The sequence below is a fragment of the Leucopleurus acutus genome (genome assembly GCF_964270905.1).
Source record: "Leucopleurus acutus genome assembly, chromosome: 12".
NCBI classification, from domain to species: Eukaryota; Metazoa; Chordata; class Mammalia; order Artiodactyla; family Delphinidae; genus Leucopleurus; species Leucopleurus acutus.
Genome location: NC_139154.1, coordinates 47,405,449 through 47,427,569, shown reverse-complemented (window position 1 = coordinate 47,427,569; position 22,121 = coordinate 47,405,449). Strand labels below are relative to the sequence as shown.

General features: G+C 38.8%; 1 protein-coding gene across 1 annotated transcript in view; it reads right to left on the bottom strand.

Annotated features, from left to right (window-relative positions):
* Positions 1 to 22,121, bottom strand: part of RAB10 (RAB10, member RAS oncogene family) — a 76,028-nt gene that overhangs the window by 9,980 nt on the left and 43,927 nt on the right. The window contains exons 2-3 of the mRNA XM_082852197.1: positions 14,916 to 14,976; positions 2,098 to 2,236 (exon numbers count right to left, since the gene is read on the bottom strand). Of these exons, the coding sequence (XP_082708323.1) occupies positions 2,098 to 2,236; positions 14,916 to 14,976 (200 nt within the window). The remainder of the gene's footprint in view (positions 1 to 2,097; positions 2,237 to 14,915; positions 14,977 to 22,121) is intronic.

Below are 22,121 nucleotides of genomic sequence, written 5' to 3'. Positions count from 1 at the left end.
CTTTTCTTAAATGTTGCTGGATCAATTCAGCTGTTAAAGTTTAAATTTCTACAACACATTAAAAATTAGACAAAGTCTATCTCTTATATATCAGAAAAACAGATTTTTTTTTTTAATGGCTGGGTTTTACGTATGTTAGTTCTCATGCTGGGAAACTTAAGCCATCCAGCCTACCAAGTTAAATGTATGAGCCTGTGGTATAGTAAAAAACATATTTTTGGTCTTTGTTCCTATTCCTGGCACAGTGCTCCTAATTTGCTGAGTGATAGGAGTGTCTTTTGTTATTCATAACAAGCCTCTTTCTGTTTACCTAAATTTATGCTAATAGAGGACTCTCGGCAGGGCCTCTACAGAGTTTCACAATGGAGGCTGGTCACCAGAGGAACCAAACACTGAGGGTTCAGACTTTTAACCCCCACCTGCCACGAGGTGAAGGGAGCTAGAGATTAGGGTCAATCACCAGAGGTCAGTGATTTAATTATCATGACTACGTAACGAGGCCCCCATTAAAACCTGGAAACAATGAAGTTAGGGTATCTTCTGTGTTGGTGAACACATCAAGGTGCCAAGAGGGTTACATGTCCAGAGACAGCCTAGAAGCTCTGCATTCTCCAACCCCCATACACTGTCTATGCATTTCTTCCATTTAGCAGCTCCAGAGTTGTGTCCTTTATAATACAATTGTAAGTATAGCTCTTTCCTGAGTTCCGTGAGTCATTTTAGCAAATTACCGAACCCCAAAATGGGTCATGGGAACCTCCAAATTTGTAGCCAAGTCACACAGAAGTGCAGGTAGCCTGGGGGACCCAGGACTTGCATTTGAAGCAAGAGCAGTCTTGTGGGACTGAGTCCTTAAACCTGTGGAGTCTGACACTAAGACTGAGTAATTAGTGTCAGAACAGGATTGAATTGTAGGACATCCAGTTGATGTCACAGAATTGGAAAATCGGTTGCTGCTGGAACACTGCATAATCTCTGTATATAAATTGCTCTTATTACACATGCTACTTGGCCAGACAATAAAATAAAGGCTAAGGAAATTTTAAAATGGAGGCTTTGTTTTTGGTTTCAAAATCTGTCTCATTAACAGATTATTAAATACTAACAGACTTCTTGTAGCAATGGAAAAGTTAGTAATAAGCCCTTAGGATTGTTACCATTGAAGATATTATTACCTTGGGTCTAATACTGGCTTAAGACTTGGCCTTTGTGTTTCCAGCCAAAAGTTGCTTTAAAGAGGTTTTTTATTTTTGGCCGTGCCACAGAGCTTGTGGGGTCTTAGCTCCCCGACCAGGGATCAAACCCGGGCCCCTTGCAGTAGAAGTGCAGAGTCCTAACCACTGGACTGCCAGGGAATTCCCAAGAGTTAGTCTTAATGAAATTCAAAGCATAGAAGGTAGAAATAAGACATGAAAAATAATTCCAACAAGAAGCTACCTATGCTGCAGCACAGAAACAGGCAAGCTTTGACACACTACCTTATAAAAACTGACATCTTCACGTGCAATGATATGGCACTATTTTCTTGGTTAGCATTTTACTGTATTAGTACTCTGTATCTTTCAAAACGTCTAGAAGTGATACGGTATTTCCATAACTTAAAAATACGTTTTTATTTATTTATTTTTGGCAAGCCACATGGCTTGTGGGATCTTAGTTCCCTGACCAGGGATTGAACCCGGGCCACAGCAGTGAAAGTGCCAAGTCCTAACCCATGGACTGCCAGGGAATTCCCAAAAATACGTTTTTAAAATTACTATTGAAAATGTAATTCATTCATTCAATAAAAATTCCCCAAGAAAGAATTCATTTAGACAGGTGTGTAAAACCACTGGTAGCTTCTAGTTGGGGCCATCTTACAAGATGACCGTATAGAGTTTCTGGGTAAGCTGGTAATTGCCTTGGATGGGGTTCAAAACAGATCTGCCCAAAATTTTAAGAAAAAGGTAGGCAAAAAATAACATTACCCTGTAAACAAGTAGAAATATTCAACAGTAATGATAGCAAACACTATAAGATCAACTGGAATATTTATTCTTCTTAACCAAGGACACAAATGTGTGTTTATGTAGGGTTTACGCAATTTCTAGGTCTTACCTCATCTATGTTTCTAAGCCATTTGCTGATGTTTTCAAAACTTTTACCATTGGTGATGTCATATACTAGCATGATACCCATTGCTCCTCTGTAGTAGGAGGTTGTGATGGTGTGAAATCGCTCCTGGCCTGCCGTATCCCTGAAATAAACAACCAATAATTTGCACTGAGCATTTGATATTACTAAGTTCTAGATAAAGGGCAAAACAGTAGAATAGTTTGGTAAAACAGAGATTAAAATCCACTATATGACACAAAACAAAATAGAACCACCACTCATTTAATTCTTAAATAGTATACAATTAAGGTTATTTGTAAACATATATATGTGCAAATACTTTTTAGTCTAAGGAAATTAACAACCTACCAATACTGGATGAAAATCTGAAAGGGAGAACAGTACAAAGTGACATAAAATTCTTTTTAAAGTTATTTAAAGACGAATACCAGCAAGTGTGATAAAAACTCTTGGAATTCCATTTATTTAGTGATCTAGTTCCACAATGTAATACAAAAGCTTGTGGAATTTTGAGAACATTAAAGGACTACACCATAGTATAGCCACATTTATCTTTAGAATCATTTACAAAAAGTTGTAAAGATAACCTCATTTATAAATAACAGGACAGAAATACGTAAATAGTAGTATTTTTCAATGCTTTCAAGCTAAAGATATTTTGCTCCTGTAATTTTTCCCTCATTTGCATCACCAATTCCTTTTTATGGATCATTATAATTAGCATATGTACATGTTTAAGTCTCCCCCCCCTTTCTTAAAAAATTTATTTATTTTTGGCTGCGTTGGGTCTTTGTTGCTGTGCGCGGGCTTTCTCTAGTTGCGGCGAGCGGGGACTACTCTTTGTTGTGGTGTGCGGGCTTTTCATTGTGGTGGCTTCTCGTTGTAGAGCACGGGCTCTAGGCGTGTGGGCTTCAGTAGTTGTGGCACGCGGGCTCAGTAGTCGTGGCTCGCGGGCTCTAGAACACAGGCTCAGTAATTGTGGCGCACGGGCCCAGCTGCTCCGCAGCATGCGGGATCTTCCCGGACCAGAGCTCGAACCCGAGTCCCCTGCATTGGCAGGCAGATTCTTAACCACTGCGCCACCAGGGAAGTCCCTCCCTTATCTTTTCTAAAAAAAGCAAAATTCAAACAAACAAAAAACCCCACTCTCAACCCCACATCCCTCCAACTAACACTGCATTTCTCTGTTCCCCTTCCCAGCAAACTTCTTTTTAAAACTTTTGTTTTAAAATAACTACAGCCTCACAGGAAGTTTCGAAAACAGTACAAAGAAGTCCTGTGTACCCTTTACCCAGTTTTTCCCAATGGTAACATCTTACATCATAGTACAAAAAGAAATTGACACTGGTACAATCTACAGACATTATTAGAGTACTGTTCTCTGCAATTTTATCACATGTATAGAGTTGTGTAGTCACTGCCATAAAGAAGGCAGAAAACTGTTGTATCACTCACTCCTCTCTCTACCTCCTATATAGTCCCTACACTCTGGCTAATAATCTGTTTTCCATTTCTCTACTTTTGCCATTTCCAGAATGTTATATAAATGGAATCATGCATAATGCAACCTTTTGAAACGGTTGTTTTCACTTTTTCCAGCATAATGCTCTTGAGATCTACCCAAGTTGTTGCATGTAATACTAGTCTGTTTCATTTTATTGCTGGGTAGTATTCCACTGAATGGACTCATCACAATTTGTTTAATCACTCACCTGTGTAAGGACATTTGGATCGTTTTTAGTTTTTGGCTATTAAAAATAAAGTTGCTATGAACATCCGTGTACAAGTTTCTGTGTGTACATAAGTTTTCATTTCTCTGGGATGAACACCCAGGAATGTTACTGCTGAGTCAGATGGTAAGTATATGTTTAACTTTATAAGAAACTGCCAGTAGTAGCTACTAGAGTAGCTATACTACTTTAATACATTCCCACTAGCAATGTATGAGAGACCCAGTTTCTTTGCATCCTCATCAGCATTTGGTGTTCTCACTATATTTTATTTTAGTTGTACTAATAGGGCATGCAGTGATATCTCATCATCATTTTAATTTGTATTTCTCTACGGCTAATGATGTTATACCCTTTTTCATGTAGTTATCTGCAATCCATATATCCTCTCTGGTGAAATGTCTATTCGTGTCTTTTGCCTATTTTCTTTCTTTTTTTTTTTAGCTGCACAGTGCAGCATGCAGGATCTTAGTTCCCCAACCAGGGATCAAACCCGTGTCCCCTGCAGTGGAAGCACAGAGTCCTAACCAGTGGACCGCCAGGGAATTCCCTCTTTTGTCTATTTTCTAATTGGATGGTTCCCCCCACCTTTTTTTTTTTAACTATTGAGTGTTGAGAGTTCTTTTTACATGTAAGTCCTTTGTCAGGTTATGTGGTTTGGGAATATTTTCCCAAAGAGTCCGCCTGCCGATGCAGGGGACACGGGTTCGCACCCCGGTCCGGGAAGATCCCACATGCTGCGGACGGGCTGGGCCCGTGAGCCGTGGCCGCTGAGCCTGCACGTCCGGAGCCTGTGCTCCGCAACGGGAGAGGCCACAACGGTGAGAGGCCCGCGTACCACACACACACACACACACACACAAAAAGGTATACAGGTTTGGAAGGAAGACATAAAACTGTCTTTGTTCACAGATGACATGATCATCTATGTGGAAAATCTGAAAGAACTGGCCAAAAAAAAAAGTAGAAACAACCTAAATGTTCATCAACTAATGAATGGGTAAATAAAATGTAGTATACCCATACAATGGAAAATTATTCAGCCATAAAAAGGAACGAAGTACTGATATATGCTACAACATGGGTGAACCGTGATAACATGATGTTCAGTGAAAGAAATCAGACACAAAAGATCACATATTGTAATATAATTCCACTTATATGAAATATCCAGAACAGGAAAATCTACAGAGACAGAAAGTAGGTTAGTGGTTACCCTGGATGAAGGGTTTGGGCAGGATGGAAAAAGGCTGCTAAAGGGTATGGGTTTCTTTCCAGAAGTATAAAAATGTTCTAAAATTGTGATCATGGTGAATATACCTTGTAAATATACTAAAAAACTATTTAACTGTATACTTTAAATGGGTGAATTATAAGGTATGTGAATTATGTCTCAATAAAGCCATTACAAAACAAGTAAACAAATGGAAAACATGACTAGGCTTAAAAAAACAAACTAAAAATTCCAATGGCGATTCATTATAACCAGAACCAATCCCAAAATCCTTACCCTGAAGTTTACAAAGTATTACAGGATTTGTACTTTTCACCAGCGCCCCCCCCCCCCAAATTTTGAGGCACTCTTTTCCCTGACAGCTAGAACCACATTTTTTCATGTCTCCAAATTCACAAGCTTGGTCTCACCAGAGAGCTTCTGTACTAGCTGTGCCCACAGTCCTGTACATGGTTGGCACCTCATCTTTGCATTTTAACCATCACCTTATCAGAAGCCTTCTCTGCCCATCCAATTTAAATAGTCATCCAGTCTCTATTCCATCTCCTTGCTTTACCTCTCTGCAAAGCACTTATTACAGATTTATTTACTGTCTCCCATGTCCTCTAAAATGTAGGTTCCATCAGAGATTTGTCTGTCTTGTTCACTGCAAAATCCAGAGTATCTACATGGTGAATAAACACTCAAATGTTTGTTAATGAGTCAGTATTTCAGAATCTTACCTAGCAGTCCTTTATTATATTTTAGAATCAAGGCATTCCAATTTAGTTACATGACCCTTAAAAACGTACATTTTTAAAAATAGTGCTTATATGTCTAAAAATATGAGTAGCAAGGAACGTAAAAGAACTACCAGGGCTTCCCTAGTGGCGCGTGGTTGAGAGTCCGCCTGCCGATGCAGGGGACACGGGTTCGTGCCCCAATCTGGGAAGATCCCACATGCCGCGGAGCGGCTGGGCCCGTGAGCCATGGCCACTGAGCCTGCGCATCCGGAGCCTGTGCTCCGCAATGTGAGAGGCCCGTGTACCGCAAAAAAAAAGAACTACCAATACGTTAATATTCCTTACATTTAATCACAGTGTGCATTATATGTTCATATATCTGACACCTATCCATTTATCCATCAATTCAAATATATACTGAGGGTCTACCATGTGCTAGGCATTATGCAAGAACACACACAGAACATGGGTCTGGAGTCAGATCCAACTTTATTGTCAGGTTCCAATCCTTCCAGCTGAGTGACCTTGAAGGTATTTAACCTCCCTGGATCTTTGGGGTTTTTTTTTTTACAAACAAAGTAGTAGGGATAACTAAAGTAAAATTTTATAATTAATTTGTATTTATTATAGATAACCCCAAAGAATCTATAGTATAAAAATACGCAAACATGTAATAATATCATTATATGTGACCCAAAATTTAATTGTGCTTTTAAAATGTACTAAGTCAAAACCATCTCTACAGAGATGCTCTATGTCTATGGTATTCAGAGCTCTCTCAAGTTAATAGTTGTGTGTGTTTAAGCTATAATCAAAATTGCTTCACAAGCAAAACCCTGGCTTTGCCTGAAGCCTATTTCTGTATGAAAGTAATATAATATGTTTTTTTATTTAGCCAAGTTAAAGATTTGGCTGGACTTTTCAATTTTCTTAAGAGAATCTCAGCCCTGTCATACTAATTTCTGGAATTACACTTCTTCAGAGGGTGAAAAGTGTCAAGAAGACAAAAAGTAAAGAGACTAGGGGTTGATGCTGGGGATGGTGCAAACAAGTGAAATTTTAAACAGAGTAGAGGAAGTGAAGGGAATAAGGAAGTGAGCCATACAAATATGTGGGAGCAACGGTATTCCAGGAAGGGGAAAGAACAAGTGCAAAGGTCCTGAGGCATGGTTGAGGAATAGAAAGGAGATCAGTGTGACTGGAATGGAAGGAGTGAAGCCAGACTAGCAGGAGATCAGAGAGGTGGTGGGGCGGGAGTGCAGATCATGTAGGATCTTATAGGCCTCGGCAAGCATCGCAGCTTTTCCTCTGAGTGAGATGGGAAGTCTATTGGAGGGTTGTACAAAAAGAAATAACTTAATCTGGGTTTAAAAAAAAATTGTTCTGGGCTTCCCTGGTGGCGCAGTGGTTGAGAGTCCGCCTGCCGATGCAAGGGACACGGGTTCGCGTCCCGGTTCGGGAAGATCCCACATGCCGCGGAGCGGCTGGGCCCGTGAGGCCACAGCAGTGAGAGGCCCACGTACCGCAAAAAAAAAAAAAAAAAAAAAAAAAAAAAATTGTTCTGTCTACTGTGTTAAAAATGGGTGTGTGTGCAAAAGCAGAGTTAGGAGGTAATGTAGTACCTATCCAGAAAAATGACATTTAAGAAAAACCATCTAATAGACTTGCTATCAATTCTATGTTGCATCCTTAAATTAGGTTAGACTACTAAAAGGCCACACACACAGACACGCACATGTATGCATTTGTATTTATGTATTTATATACCTTCTTAGACACAATTTTATCTCCATTATCTCAATATTATGTCAACAAATTAGAATCATTACAAATAGCTTTATGAAAACTTATTGTGTATTAGTTATGACCTGTTCTTTCCTGCTTTCTTTACATTATTTCTGAAAAGAATAACTTACTTTTTTTGTTGGTAGCCCTCCCTCCCTGCCCTATTTGTGTTGGACGCCAAGAAGTTTATAGGTAAACTTTACAAATTAAGCATAGCAAATGAGTTGTCCTTTAGAGACAGTATATTTACATTTTTCTCAATTCCAAATTCTTATTTTATCTTTTATTAATCTATTTAGTTACAAGTTGCCTTAAAACAGATGTAATTATAAACGTTTTCATGAAAAAACAATAAAAATTTGTCCTATCACAGTAGAAATAGTTTAGTTCTTTTGTAAATTGCAAAAAGGAGTATAAATTAACTAATAATTCTATCCCACTAGGGAGGGGTTGAAGTTTCCTACCTAAAATCCAGGCTAAAAATGTACTTATCCAGGGCTTCCCTGGTGGCGCGGTGGTTGAGAGTCCGCCTGCCGATGCAGAGGACATGGGTTCGTGCCCTGGTCCGGGAAGATCCCACATGCCGTGGAGCGGCTGGGCCCATGAACCATGGCCGCTGAGCCTGCGCATCCGGAGCCTGTGCTCCGCAACGGGAGAGGCCACAACAGTGAGAGGCCCGTGTACCGCAAAAAAAAAAAAAAAAAAAAAAAAAGTACTTATCCAAGACAAAGAACATACAGGACCGGGCTTCCAGTAGTGTCTAACAGCTGTAATGTAGGAGGGATAGAAAACTTGCATTTCGATTTTTATCGTAAGTAATAACAATTTAGGGAAAAAATCTTCCACAGCATTCTGCTATGAATACCACCCCCAACACTGTCTAACATTCTTGGAACACTGTTACACCCAGGTATTCATATGGCTCACGTCCCCATTCATTCACACTACACAACTAGCAAATTATATACACACTTCAGTGTCAAATCTATGACTACATTCTCCACCAAGAAAAAACACACTGCAAAGAAACTACTTAGCTAAATCTAAATCAATGGCACCTGGAGAGGAAATTTTATTTTTATATTATTATGCTTAGTTATGAAATACTGATAAAAAGATATTGAAATATTAATGGCCCTTCTGAAAAAGTAATCATAATTTCAAAACAAAATCAAAGTTTTTGTTTTCACTGATGGCATACTACTCCATCTGTTCTTTGATTTTTGTCTCCTCCATCTCCCAAAACTTCTTACAACCCCTCTTCCTTCTTTTTATATGCTCTCCTTGCTAAGTCTTTTAAAATTATCCTTTTCCTGGATCCTCCTGTAATACCAATCCCTACCAATTGTTAATGCAATCAACAATTTATTTCAAAGCAGAAAGGGAGTCCCTGCCTCACTACCTCTAGGCTAATTGGTGACCCTCTGTCCAGGGCTAAAAATAGCCACAGCTGCTAATTCATGGTCAAATTATTTTTAGGTTTGCATAAAACCTAAAACACATACACCCAGGTCTAAAGACAGCAGGTTGACTCTAATCAGCAAAAGCAGGTGTTTATTATCTGAAGAGCAATTAAACACTGTATATATTTACATTACCTTTTTATGTCCCATATTACAGGGTTTTGAGCCTGTTTTCAAAACCACTTGGTTTTCCTCTCCTATTAAAAATTTTTTCTTCTCAGCCTACGTAGTATAATCAGATTTCTGAAATTATGAATCAATGGCAATAGAATTTTCCTTACATAAAATGACAGATGCACAGCTAAGAGAATGTTGTAAAGTCCTATTTTTTCCCACTGACTTATAATGAAAGGAGTGATATATTCCTAGGAACTAAAAGAGCTTATTTCCTTAACTGTTAGTCCCACACACAGGGTCAAGGAAGTCGTGTGCTCTGGCTGCTATTATGACAGCTATTTTTAGGCTGGACACTGACAGCACCAGAACAGGCCAGAGACAACATCAAGCTCCTCGGCAAGGCAGAGACCCCAAATTTCGTAACTTTGTGCTTTTGGTAACATAATGAAGTTATTTACTTTATAAATTAGGATGTTAAATTTCTCACATTGGGTTTTATTTTAACAAGGCCTGGATTTCCTCACAGATATGCAACTTCTCTACACCCAAAATACTGTGAGTTTAACTTATGCTCGTCTTCATCGCCCAAAACGGGTCAAAGGTCAAAAGCCTGATACCTACCCTTGCAGAGCTTACATTACAGTGGGGACAGGAACAAACAAGTAAATAAATATGTAATTCCAAATTGTGATAAATCTTAACAAGGTAAACAGGGTAGAGTGATGAAGAATGAGGTAAAGGGGAGGGAGGAAGCAATCTTGATAGTCAAGGAGGTCTTCTCTATAGAGGTGATGTTTAAGGTAAGTGAGAAGTGAAATATGAACAGAAACCAATCAAACAAAGTCATTCAGTCAACAAATATTTATTCAGCATCTGTATCTGCCAGGGTCTGTTGTACGGGGTGGTTACATAACCACAAATCAGACAGATGGCATCCCCACCCTCAAAAAGTTGACATTCTAGTGAGGGGAACAACAATGAACACATTTTTTAAATATGGTAAACTTAGGTACTAAAAAAATACTATGACAAACATAAACTAAGATAAACATGATAGTGCCTAAAGGACTGGGGTGGCTTTAGTTTGTCATCATGCAGGGCCTCTCTCAGAGGCTAACAATGAACTGAGATTGAATGAGAGAAGGCAGCAACACAAAGATAAAAAGCATTCCAAGCAGAAGGAACAGGTGAATAACAAGGGCCCACAGATGAGAATATGCTTGGCATGTTCAGGAGAGGAAAAAATGACCACAGTGGCTGGAGCAAAGCTGGTAAGAGATGAGGTCAGAAGGGGCAGTAGCCAGAACCTGGAGTTTTCAAATTCATTTCTGTTGAAATGGGAAGCCTCTGGAATGGAGTGGTACTTCAGAATGCTTAGTCTAGCTACACTTGGGTGGGTTAAGGGGGATCTACAGGGTATGTACAAAGGTCCTAAACTGGAGAAGAGCTTGCCATGTTCATGGAATTGAAAGGAGATCAGCTGTGGGGAGAGACTATATACACAGGGAGCATAAAAGGAGGTCAGAACAGCGGGCAGGGGACCACTCTGTAAACTGTGGAAAGGAGTTTGGATTTGGAATTTCGGCTTTCATTCGAAATGCAAAGGAAAGTCAAAATGGTTATAAATAGGGGAAGGAATGACAACCAAGATCATATTTATATTTGAAAAAGGTTACTAAGGCTGTTACCTGGGAAAAGTACTGGAAGAAGGCAAAGGGGAAGTAAGGACCTGTTAGAATATTAAAAGCCTACTGCAATGGTCCAAAGAATAGGTAATGGTGGCTTGAACTAGGGGGTAACAACGGAGACATCAGATTGTATTTGGATTCTAGACATATTTTAGAGACAGAATCAATAAGACTTGCTAAATTGGATGTTGGGGTTAAGGGAATGGGAAAACTCAAAGACGGCTCCTGTGTACCTGGCACTTTATGTAGGTAAATGTTTAATTTCTCTACAATATGATACTAACTGGTTTCTGGTAACTGTGCTGATGTTAAAATCTGCTGCTGGTACAAGATACAAATGTTGACAGTGGCAAACATTTCTGACCCCCCCGCCAAAAAAAAACCCCAAAAATAACAAAAAAGAAAAAAACAGAAAGAAAAGGCAGACTTAAAGTAACTCACTATGACTGTTTTCCTGGAGGGACCCACTACTCTACGGAAAATGTAGATAGCAAAAGACGCTTCGGTAGAAACTTTCTAGAGATCTGGGATTTTAAAAACCATAGCTAGCTGCTTCTCTATCAGCCAGACAAGCTAATTTCAGGCCCACATACATGTGCCTTGGACAGGTGAGACCCTTATGCAACAGTTAAACTAAAAGATTCCTAGAAAGAAATGAGTGAAGACCATTCGAATAAGAAAAATAAGACAAAGCTTTAGCACAGACTAAAGAAAGTTTCCAAAATTAATATTCAATCACAGAACAATTTTTCATGCTGAAACAAGAACCTGAATATATTCATTCAAACTAAAGAGAGATAAAAATCACTGTGCTTTTTAGTAGCAACTGGAAGCAAAGTACTGAAGTTGAGAATAGCATTTTGAATTTTGGTATCATCGTAAGTTAATAGTAATGGGCTTTTTCCTCCTAAAAGCTTTCTTGAATCACTGCAGCATATCCCAGCAGATCTCTTAACCTGGAGCTACATGACTTTTTTTCTCCCTGGAATATTAACGTGCATATCAACTCAAGCAAAGAAAACAAAATCAGATGGCATAATGCTAACCTCTTGAAAACTATTAATCACAAATTTTAACCAGTCACTCATTCCTAATCTTTACAAGAAAATGGATATTTAAAATTAAAAGCAGGGCTTCCCTGGTGGCGCAGTGGCTAAGAATCTGCCTGCCAGTGCAGGGAACGTGGGTTCGAGCCCTGGTCCGGGAAGATCCCACATACCGCGGAGCAACTAAGCCCGTGCACCACAACTACTGAACCTGCGCTCTAGAGCCCGCGAGCCACAGCTACTGAGCCTGCATGCCTAGAGCCCATGCTCTGCAACAAGAGAAGCCACCGCAGTGAGAAGCCCGCACACCAGAAAGAAGAGCAGCCCCCGCTCGCCACAACTAGAGAAAGCCCACGTGCAGCGACAAAGACCCAATGTAGCCAAAAATAAATAAATAAAAAAAAAAAAGCAGTCAATTGTATACATGAAAACCTAAACTACATCAAATTTTCCTTCTAAAGTGTTATAAACTCTAAATTATAAATGTTGCCATTTCTCTGCTATACTTGATTTTATAGGTACACTAGAAATCTTTTCTAGATTAATCTTGAAGGCTACACTGGAGGACTTATTATTTCAAAAGAGCACCTTCTGAGGAAGGCTCTCTTTTTAAAAACAAGCGTTACGTGTTACTCTTTACTTCTAAAAGCTACAGAAACTAAAATGGCAAGAGGAGGGAAAAATGTTTAAAGCCACAGGTCAAGAAACAGAAGGGAGAGTCTGTGGAGGACAGAGTGTAGGAGGAGGAACAGGACATATTCAGTAGGGCAAAGGTTTTATATATTGTATAAAGAAAAATATGTCTTAAAAAATATTGTTTTGTATGCTCCTGTTTCTGTTATATACACACACATATACATGTACATGTATATTGAGTCACAGAGTCACAATGTAAAATATATCTTACCTACTGTCAAAAAAGTTTGAGAATTATTGGCTTAAATAATAATTGTATCCCCTATACAGAGGGGATACAGTTAAGAAGAGAGCCAATCAGTCTGGCAAGGCCTAGGAGGGCGCTTGAAACACAAATGTTATATAGGGACAAGGTCGGAATAAGACGTGAGGGGCTGGTTGAAATTCAGAATAAGTGATTGACATCCTTTCCCTTGAGATCACTTTAATTATAATGAAATAGAATATGAGGCATTTTTCATTTGCTGGGTTATTTCCCAGTTAAAGAAAAGAAAAAATCAATGATCATCAAGTGGGTTGTGCTTCAAAGAGAATCATTAAATTTAGGAAATGCTTTAAAATGTCTAGATTTTATTTAAATTTGTATTAAATTTTAAAGATGTTATAAAGATTGTACTTCTAATTAACATGGTCAGGTAATGAAGACATTCTGGTTACACATACCCGACTTCTAATTATATCTAACTTTTTGAAACTGTCTTTTGGATTCTGGGACATTGTTCCCTCCTAATTCTCCTTTCTAACTCTCCAACTATGGGTTTGCAATTTCCTTTGCTAACTTGTTCCTCTGCTCAAAAATGTTACCATTCTTAGGGTTCTAGCCTCAACATGGGAGATCCCCAAATAATAATACCTATGATTTCTTGAACATTAATTATGCACTGGAGACTGCTCTAAGTGCTTTACATGTATCACTAATCCTCATAACCACTCTATGATATGTCCTATTACAGTAAAACCTAAGATTAACATGAATTCATATTTAACACAACTGGTGACTGGCAATGAAGAAAGAAAAACGATAGTTACTGAAAAGAGCAGCAAAATCAATTGACAAACTACTACTTATAGGAGGCAGTATAGCAATTAAGAATGTCACTCTCAACCCTACATTCTGAGCATGTAATGCATCCCAGCTCTGCTATTTACATGCTGTATGACCTTGGTTAAATTATTTCAAAATGCCTCCATTTCATTATCTATAAAATAGGAATAACCCAAGAGAAAAGAAAGCACTTGCCTATACAAAGAGCTACAAAGCAGCTTTACGGTGAATAAACAAGTTGTGATTTATCTTAACAATGGAAAACTACTTAGCAATAAAAAGTAATGAACTTATTGATAGTTTTCAAAATAACTACGCTGAGTAAAGAAGCCAGACCCCTACCCTCAAAAAAAACAAAGAAAAATAACACATTACATGACTGCATTTGTATACAGTACTAGAAATGGAAACAGGTCTATAGTGACAGAAAGCAGAAAGGTGGTTGCCTGGGGACTGGGGATAGGAAGGCAAGATTACAAAGAGGCTTAAGGAAACTTCTGAGGTGATGAATATGTTCATTATCTTGACTGTGGTGATGGTTTCACAGATTTATATATATGTCAAAGCTTACCAATCTGTATACTTTAAATATGTGTAGTTTATCGTGTGCCAGTTATACCTCAATAAGGCTGTTCAGGAAAATTTTTTAAAAAAAGGAATAATATATCTCTCACAGGGTCATTGTGATCACTTAATATTCACTGAAAAATGCTGCTATTATAATTTTAAAGTCTATGATTCATACCTGAATACAAATAAAGAATTTTATTGTGCTTCTATGGGGCAAATCCTATACAAACTAATGAAAATAATAATGCCTATAAAAAGTTATAAACACATTAAGTACGTTTTTAGCTTAAAGACTCTCCAAACAACAAAAAGATTATATTAATTTTTATATAGTGTTTCTGAGCAAAGTATTGTGCTAAAGGCATTACCTAGATTATTTCATGTAATCCTTATAACAATCTTTTGAGATAGGTGATATTATCTCCATTTTACATATGAAGATATAAGGGCCTCACAGTGATATGTAACCTACCCAAGTTCATACTGTTAAGTAGAAAAGGTAAAACACTCAAGCCAGATCTCACGGACTCCGAAGTCCATGGCAACAATTTTTTTTTTACATCACTGAAAGAAGGTCACCTGACTACTGGCTTAGAATGGGAAGTTTCCTAGAATTTAAACAGTTGACAAGGAAGGATTTCACTGCCTAACCTTCAGGAACTTAACATTCTACTACATAAAGTGAATAAATTAGCATTACTTACCATATCTGTAGCTTGATCTTCTTTCCTTGTAATTCAACTGTTTTGATCTTAAAGTCTATTCCTACAACATAGAAAAAAAAAGGTAAATTGTATCTATGGCTCTGAACATGGCTATACTAAAATTAATTGGTGTAAAAACACACTTTCAAAATTTGTTTGTTTGGTTCTGGAAATTTACTATGTATGCAATTCTGAGCAAAAGTGTCCAACTGTAAACCTGTGTGATATACGATCCAAGACAGTAGAAGAAATAGTTATATACAGAGATTTTACAATTAGGAAATTAAAAAAATATTTTTTTAATATCTAATATTTTAATGCAAAAGAATAAAAAGATGTTTCCTATTAGCAAAAAACATACCCTTCACTAGCTTCCAGAAAAGAATACTACCAGGAATAAAGAGGGTCGTTTCATAATGATGAACAGGTCAATGAATTAGAAAGTGTAAAAGTACTAGATGTTTATGCATCTAGTAACACAGTGTGTCACAGTACATGAAGCAAAAGTATTATAGGTTCCCCAGGATCTGTCTGCTCTTTAACTAACTAAAATCTTCCACTTGGCCCTTTCAGTTTGTTTCCCATAACCAATTAAAATAAAAAAAGAGGGCCATTTGTCTGACACTTACAAACCTCAGACTATGTCTACAGCCCATATTTTTGTTTCTCTAGGAATTACTGAGAAAATCGTCCTAAAATGACCTGGTTGTCAAGAACAACTCTGAACAGGACTGAACAATCCCAGTTAGGCATAGAATTTGTTAATTAATCTTAATGACAAACCTGACAACCAATACTATTTCAGAAAACTTTCCTGAATAGAAGTGAAATTAGGACAGTCTGAAAGCTCTAAACCCTTTGTGATGGAAACCAGGTAACACTGGAAAACTTCCAAGAATTTAGACTGTTTTAAGCCATCCACCTAACTGTTCAAGACAGAAACCTCATCCTAGACTCCATGAGTTTCCCTCTCCATCTCATGTTGTCTATCCTCAAAATAATTAGCAGCAGCTGAAGCAGTTCTTCATTCTTTTCTGCACAAAAACTCTGCTAGTGTTCCTACCTCTCCGGCCACTCATCCATCTTCATTATTAGTTTCTCCTCACCTAACTTTTCTAAAAATTGGAGTGAACATCTTTTTCCTGATTTTATGGCTTTAAATTCTATGTACACACTGGCAACTCTCAAATTTTATATCATAGCCCAGACTGCTCCCCTTAACTCCAAACTTAAGATACCCAACTGCTTACTGGCTATCTCCAAATCTCATCTTTCACAAAGACTAAAAGCAAAAGTCCCTAAAATAGTCCATAAGGTCTTACACATTCTGCCCACCTCCCCGCTGCTCACTCTGACCTCAGCATTTTCTATATCATCTTTTTAAAAAAAATATTTACTTATTTATTTATTTTTTAAAATTTGGCTGCACTGAGCCTTCACTGCGGCATGCGAGATCTTTAGTTGCAGCATGTGGGCTCCTCAGTTGTGGCAGGCGGCATGCATGCAAGATCTAGTTACCTGACCAGGGATCAAACCTGGGCTCCCTGCATTGGGAGCGTGGAGTCTTACCCACTGGACAACCAGGGGAGTCCCAGCATCTTCTATATCATCTTACTCTGATCTAGCTAACGGTACTGGCTTCCACAAGTTGTTCCACACACAGGTCAGGCAGATTCCCACCTCAAGGCCTCTGTATATACTGTCCTCCCATCCTGGAATACTTTCTTCTCCATCAGAGCTCCTTCCCCTAGCTAACATATCCTAAGCTGCAACTTTTCCTCATGTCCTTTACCCCATGTCCAATTTCTGTTAATACTCCCTTAACCCTATTCCTTACTTTTTAATCTTTAACATTTCTTAAATATACTGTATATATTTACTTTTTCTTTTTCTTTTTCTGCCTCCCTTTGCCAAATATAAGATCCAACAAGGGTAGGGATTTTTATCTGTTCAATTCTATTAAATTCCCAGCACCTAGAGCTATGCCTGACATATAAGCAAGCATTCAAGAAATCACTGTTGAATAAACAGATAAATGACATTTTCTAGAGAAAATAAAAGGGTCCCTGAGAAAAGACACAGATGCTTCACCTTTAGGGTGAAACTCACCACTTGACAAGCTCCACACTTGCCTGCTTAGCTTCCAGTCAGCTTTTTAGAGCTTCAGGCAAAAGCATGAAGGACAAAGTTCCAATGAGATATCAAAATAAAAAAGCAAAAACAAACAAAAAAGGAAACCTGGAGGAAACAGGGGCAATACAGAGGAAAAGATACAGTTCTTTTTATCTTCTCAGAACAAGATGGGGGTGGGGGTGGGGGGAAGAAACAGTAATCTGAACTAGAAAGCTTCTGGAAATTAAAAAGGCAGAAATAATATACTCAACAGAAAGGCTGTAAGGGAAAATTAAGATCTCTCGAAAAATACAACAAAATGACAAAGAATGGAATGTATGTGAGATATGACAAGTCAAAAGATCATACCAGGAGATCTGACATCTAACTCATAGAAGTTCAAGAAAGAACAGAGAAAATGACACACAGAAAATAGTAATCTAAAAATTATGCAAGAAAACTTAACAGAATCAAAGGAATCTATTTTAGACTGAAAGACTCACCTAGTGCCTAGCATAATGAATAAAATAAGATCTATACCAAATTATATCATCATGAAATTTCAGGGCTAAAGATAAATTTCAGGAATAAAGATAATATTATAAAAGCTTGCAGAGAAACAAACCAGGCCATATTAAACAATCAAGAATAACAACTCTGAACTACTCAACAGCAACACTAGAATCCAGAATACAAAAAAGTAAATAAAAGGTATTCTCGGGGGCTTCCCTGGTGGCACAGTGGTTGAGAGTCTGCCTGCCAATGCAGGGGACACGGGCTCGTGCCCGGTCCGGGAAGATCCCACATGCCGCGGAGTGGCTGGGCCCATGAGCCATGGCCACGGAGCCTGCACGTCCGGAGCCTGTGCTCCACGACAGGAGAGGCCACAATAGCGAGAGGCCCACGTACTGCAAAAGAGAAAAAAAAAAAAGTATTCTCGGGCTTCCCTGGTGGCGCAGTGGTTAAGAATCCGCCTGCCAACGCAGGGGACATGGGTTCGAGCCCTGGTCCGGGAAGACCCCACATGCCATGGAGCAACTAAGCCCGTGCGCCCCAACTACTGAGCCCGCACGCCTAGAGCCAGTGCTCCACAACGAGAGAAGCCACTGCAATGAGAAGCCCGTGAACTGCAACAAAGAGTAGCCCCTGCTCACTGCAACTAGAGAAAGCCTGCGCTCAGCAACGAAGACCCAAGGCAGCCAAAAATAAATCAATTTTAAAAAAAGTATTCCCAACCTATATCCAGCCAAAATCAAATAAGAGTAAAAAAAAAAAGGCATTTCTAAAGATGAAAGATCTCAAAATATTTAGCTCTCGTGCATCTTTTCTAAGACAGCTACTAGGAGAGACTGCTTTACCAAGAATAGGAAGAAAAAGAATCCAGCAAAGAGAGTGATATAGGGAATTCCCTGGTGGTCCAGTGGTTAGGACTTGGTGGTTTCACTGCCGTAGCCTAGGTTCAATCCCTGGTCGGGAAACTAAGATCCTGCAAGCCATGCAGCACACCCCTCCACCCCCCAAAAAACAGTGATGTAAAGGGCAGTTCAAACTGGCCTAGAGAAGCAACCAGTTCAGGAGAGAATGAGGAAAGAAAACAACAGGACAGAATAAAATGCTAAAATGCAGAGAAAGTGCCAAGAGGTATGCCTCCTAAGAGAAGGAGGGGATGAAATGGTATTAACGGAATTTAAATGAAAAGAAGAGTTCAGAAGGTCTGGCAACTCTGTTGTAGAGTTTGGGATAAAGTATGAATAGTGCCTTGAAATCTAAGCATATGTAACAATGAAGGGACTGTAAACTCAGTAAAAACAGAAAACTGTCCAAGAAAGGAAATGCAATTATAGTACACTACTTGGTTTAGCAGTTAACAAAACGTGTTATAACTATTTGAGAAGATGAAGGGAGAGGAACCAAGAATGCCTCATGGTATTAAGAGTATTCCAATTCTCATCTTCCATAACAACAAGAGGAAATTTCTCAAATTAGTCTTTTTAAAAGTTAAAAACATATGACTAGGGAATATGGGGTTGAATATCAGAAGTAAAGGCCAAAAAATGTTTGGGAAAGGTAACACACAAGTGAGCATGGGGCAAGGATTTATTGTTGCTGCTGCTGTTGTCATAGGCCTTAAAGTACTAACTTCTAAAACTCTGTAGCTATTACATTAATAGAAACAAAAATTAGGTTAATAGAGGAAGAGGTATGTTTACATATGTTCTCTCCACTACACAAACACTCCGACTTGATCACCGAACTTCTAGCATGGCCCCAAGCCACCCCTACAGTCTCATTCCTTCCAGCCTTTTTTCTATAGTCACTCTCAAAAACAACTTTTACAACTGTGCACTTTTCCCAAGTAAATACCTTAGTCACTCCAGCACGCACTTTCCACACCCTCAAACATAGGTTGGAAAAACCTATATTTAAGATAGAGTAGAAAAGTTGTTGTGTTTTTTTTTTAATACCCATTGCGGAGCACAGGTTCCGTACGTGCAGGCTTAGCGGCCATGGCTCACGGGCCCAGCCGCTCCGCGGCATGTGGGATCTTCCCGGACCGGGGCATGAACCCGTGTCCCCTGCATCGGCAGGTGGACTCTCAACCACTGCGCCATCAGGGAAGCCCTAGAAAACTTTTTGATACAAGTTAAAGATTAGGGCAAAATCAATAACTCAGCTGCCAACAGAAGCTAGGAAAATCTATCACCCTTTAAGATTCTACCAGGAAGAATCAGATTCTCCTGCAACACTATCATTTGTTAAATTACCACAGACTAGAGCAAAATCATAGGGTTTGATCCAACCAGCGATTCTTTTCCAGCTTTTGCTTACGTAAAAATATACTAGAGGAAATCCCCACTTTTTACAGATTCCTGGGACCCAGTTCAAACGAGTATTTCAATTTACCACAGTCTAATTCGTTCATCAATTTTCAGTTGCTCAGGAAAGTGAGAAACAGTATCAGGCAAAACATTTGCCTTAATGATGTTGCACCATCCAGTGGCAAGAAAAGTAACTGCAACTTCTAGTCACTATAAATATCAGTTTTCCAAAGCTTGGCTTCTGATGACACATCAATAGTAATTAATGCAGGCAGAAACAACCTATATAATAAACTCCAGATAACCAAAGTTCAACAACGTATAGCTAAATGATCTATATCTGTGGTTTTTAACAGGTGAAAATCAAGTGTTTTCACCACACCAGGAGAGAAAATAGGAATCGCATACCTACAATCCTTTGAATGTAGCTTAGTCTGAAATTTAAAAGACCTAGTCCTAGCTCTGTCATTAACAGCACAAATTTTGAAAAGGCCATTTTCCATAATGGACATCTCCATATGGATGTGAAAATGGAGAATGCAAAAAAGTTCCCTCTAAAGATCCTTTCATTTAATAGTAATAGCTTAGTAAACACTTTGAGAATTTACAATGTGCCAGGTATTGTTTTAAGCCCTTTGCATAGATAACTCATTAAGTCATCAGAACAATCCTAGTCCATACTATTATTTCCATTCTACAAATGAAGAGTGAAATAAAAACCAATAGCAGCAGCAAAAGAAAAATCAATTAACACTAATATTCACTGGATAATTAAATATTGTAAGCATTTCACATATACTATCTCATTTAATATTAACAAAAATCCTCTGAGAAAGTACTAATATGCCTATTTTATTTTACTTTGGCCGTGCCACACAGCTTGCAGGATCTTAGTCAGATCAAGGATCACACCCAGGCCCCGGCAATGAGAGTGCCAAGGCCTAACCACTGGATCGCCAGGGAATTCCCCTAATATGCCTATTTTATAGAAGACAAAATATACAGTAACTTACTTAAGGTCACAGAATTAATAGGCGGCAAAAACCAGGACTCAATTCCATGTCTGTTTGATTGCAGACCATACATGCTATTAACCTATTTTCTACTGAGGTAAAATTCACATAACATAAAATTTACCATTTTAAAGTGAATAATTCAGTATATTCGCTATTGTACAACCAGCACCTCTATCCAGTTCCAAAACATTTTCATCATCTCAAAAGGAAGCTCCATACCCATTAGTCAGTGGCTTTCCATTTCCCCTCCCACCACTCCCCTGGAAACCACCAGTCTGCATTCTGTCTCTATAGATTTACCTATTTTGGATATTTCATATAAATGAAAGCATGTAACATGTGACCTTTTGTGCCTGGCTTCTTTCACCTAGCATAATGTTTTCAAGGTCCATCCACATTGTAGCATGTATCGGTCAGTACCTCATTCCATTCTATGACTGAATAATATTCCATCATATGTATATACACCATTATCTGCTTATCCACTCATCTGTTGACGGACATTTCGGCTGTTTTCGCCTTTTGGCCTTGGTAAAGTGTTGCTATGAATATGCATGTATATGTGTTTATATGAGTACCTGTTTTTAATTCTTTGGGGTATATACAAGAAGTGGAATTGCTGGGTCATATGGTAATTTTGTTTAACTTTTTGAGGAATCACTGTTTTCCACAGCAGCTGCACCATTTACATTTCCACTAGCAATGTATGAGGGTTCAATTTTTCTACACATCCTAACCAATGCTTATTATTTTCCTTTTTATAAGTCATTCTAGGGGGTGCATATGAAGTGGTGCCTCACTGTAGTTTTGATTCGCATTTCCCTAATGACTACTGATACTAAACATCAGTTCATGTGCTTGTTGGCCATTTGTATACCTTCTCTGGAGAAATGTCTATTCAAGTCCTTTGCCCTTTTTTTTTTTTTTTTTTTTTTGCTGTATGCGGGCCTCTCACTGTTGTGGCCTCTCCCGTTGCGGAGCACAGGCTCCGGAGGCGCAGGCTCAGCTGCCATGGCCCACGGGCCCAGCCGCTTCGCGGCATGTGGGATCTTCCCAGACTGGGGCACGAACCCGTGTCCCCTGCATTGGCAGGCGGACTCTCAACCACTGCGCCACCAGGGAAGCCCCCTTTGCCCATTTTTAAATCAAGTTATCTTTTTGTTGTTGAGTTGTAAGAGTTCTTTATATCTTCTGGAAAACAGAGTCATATCAGAAATATGGTTTGCAAATATTTCCTCCATTCTATAGGCTGTCTTCAC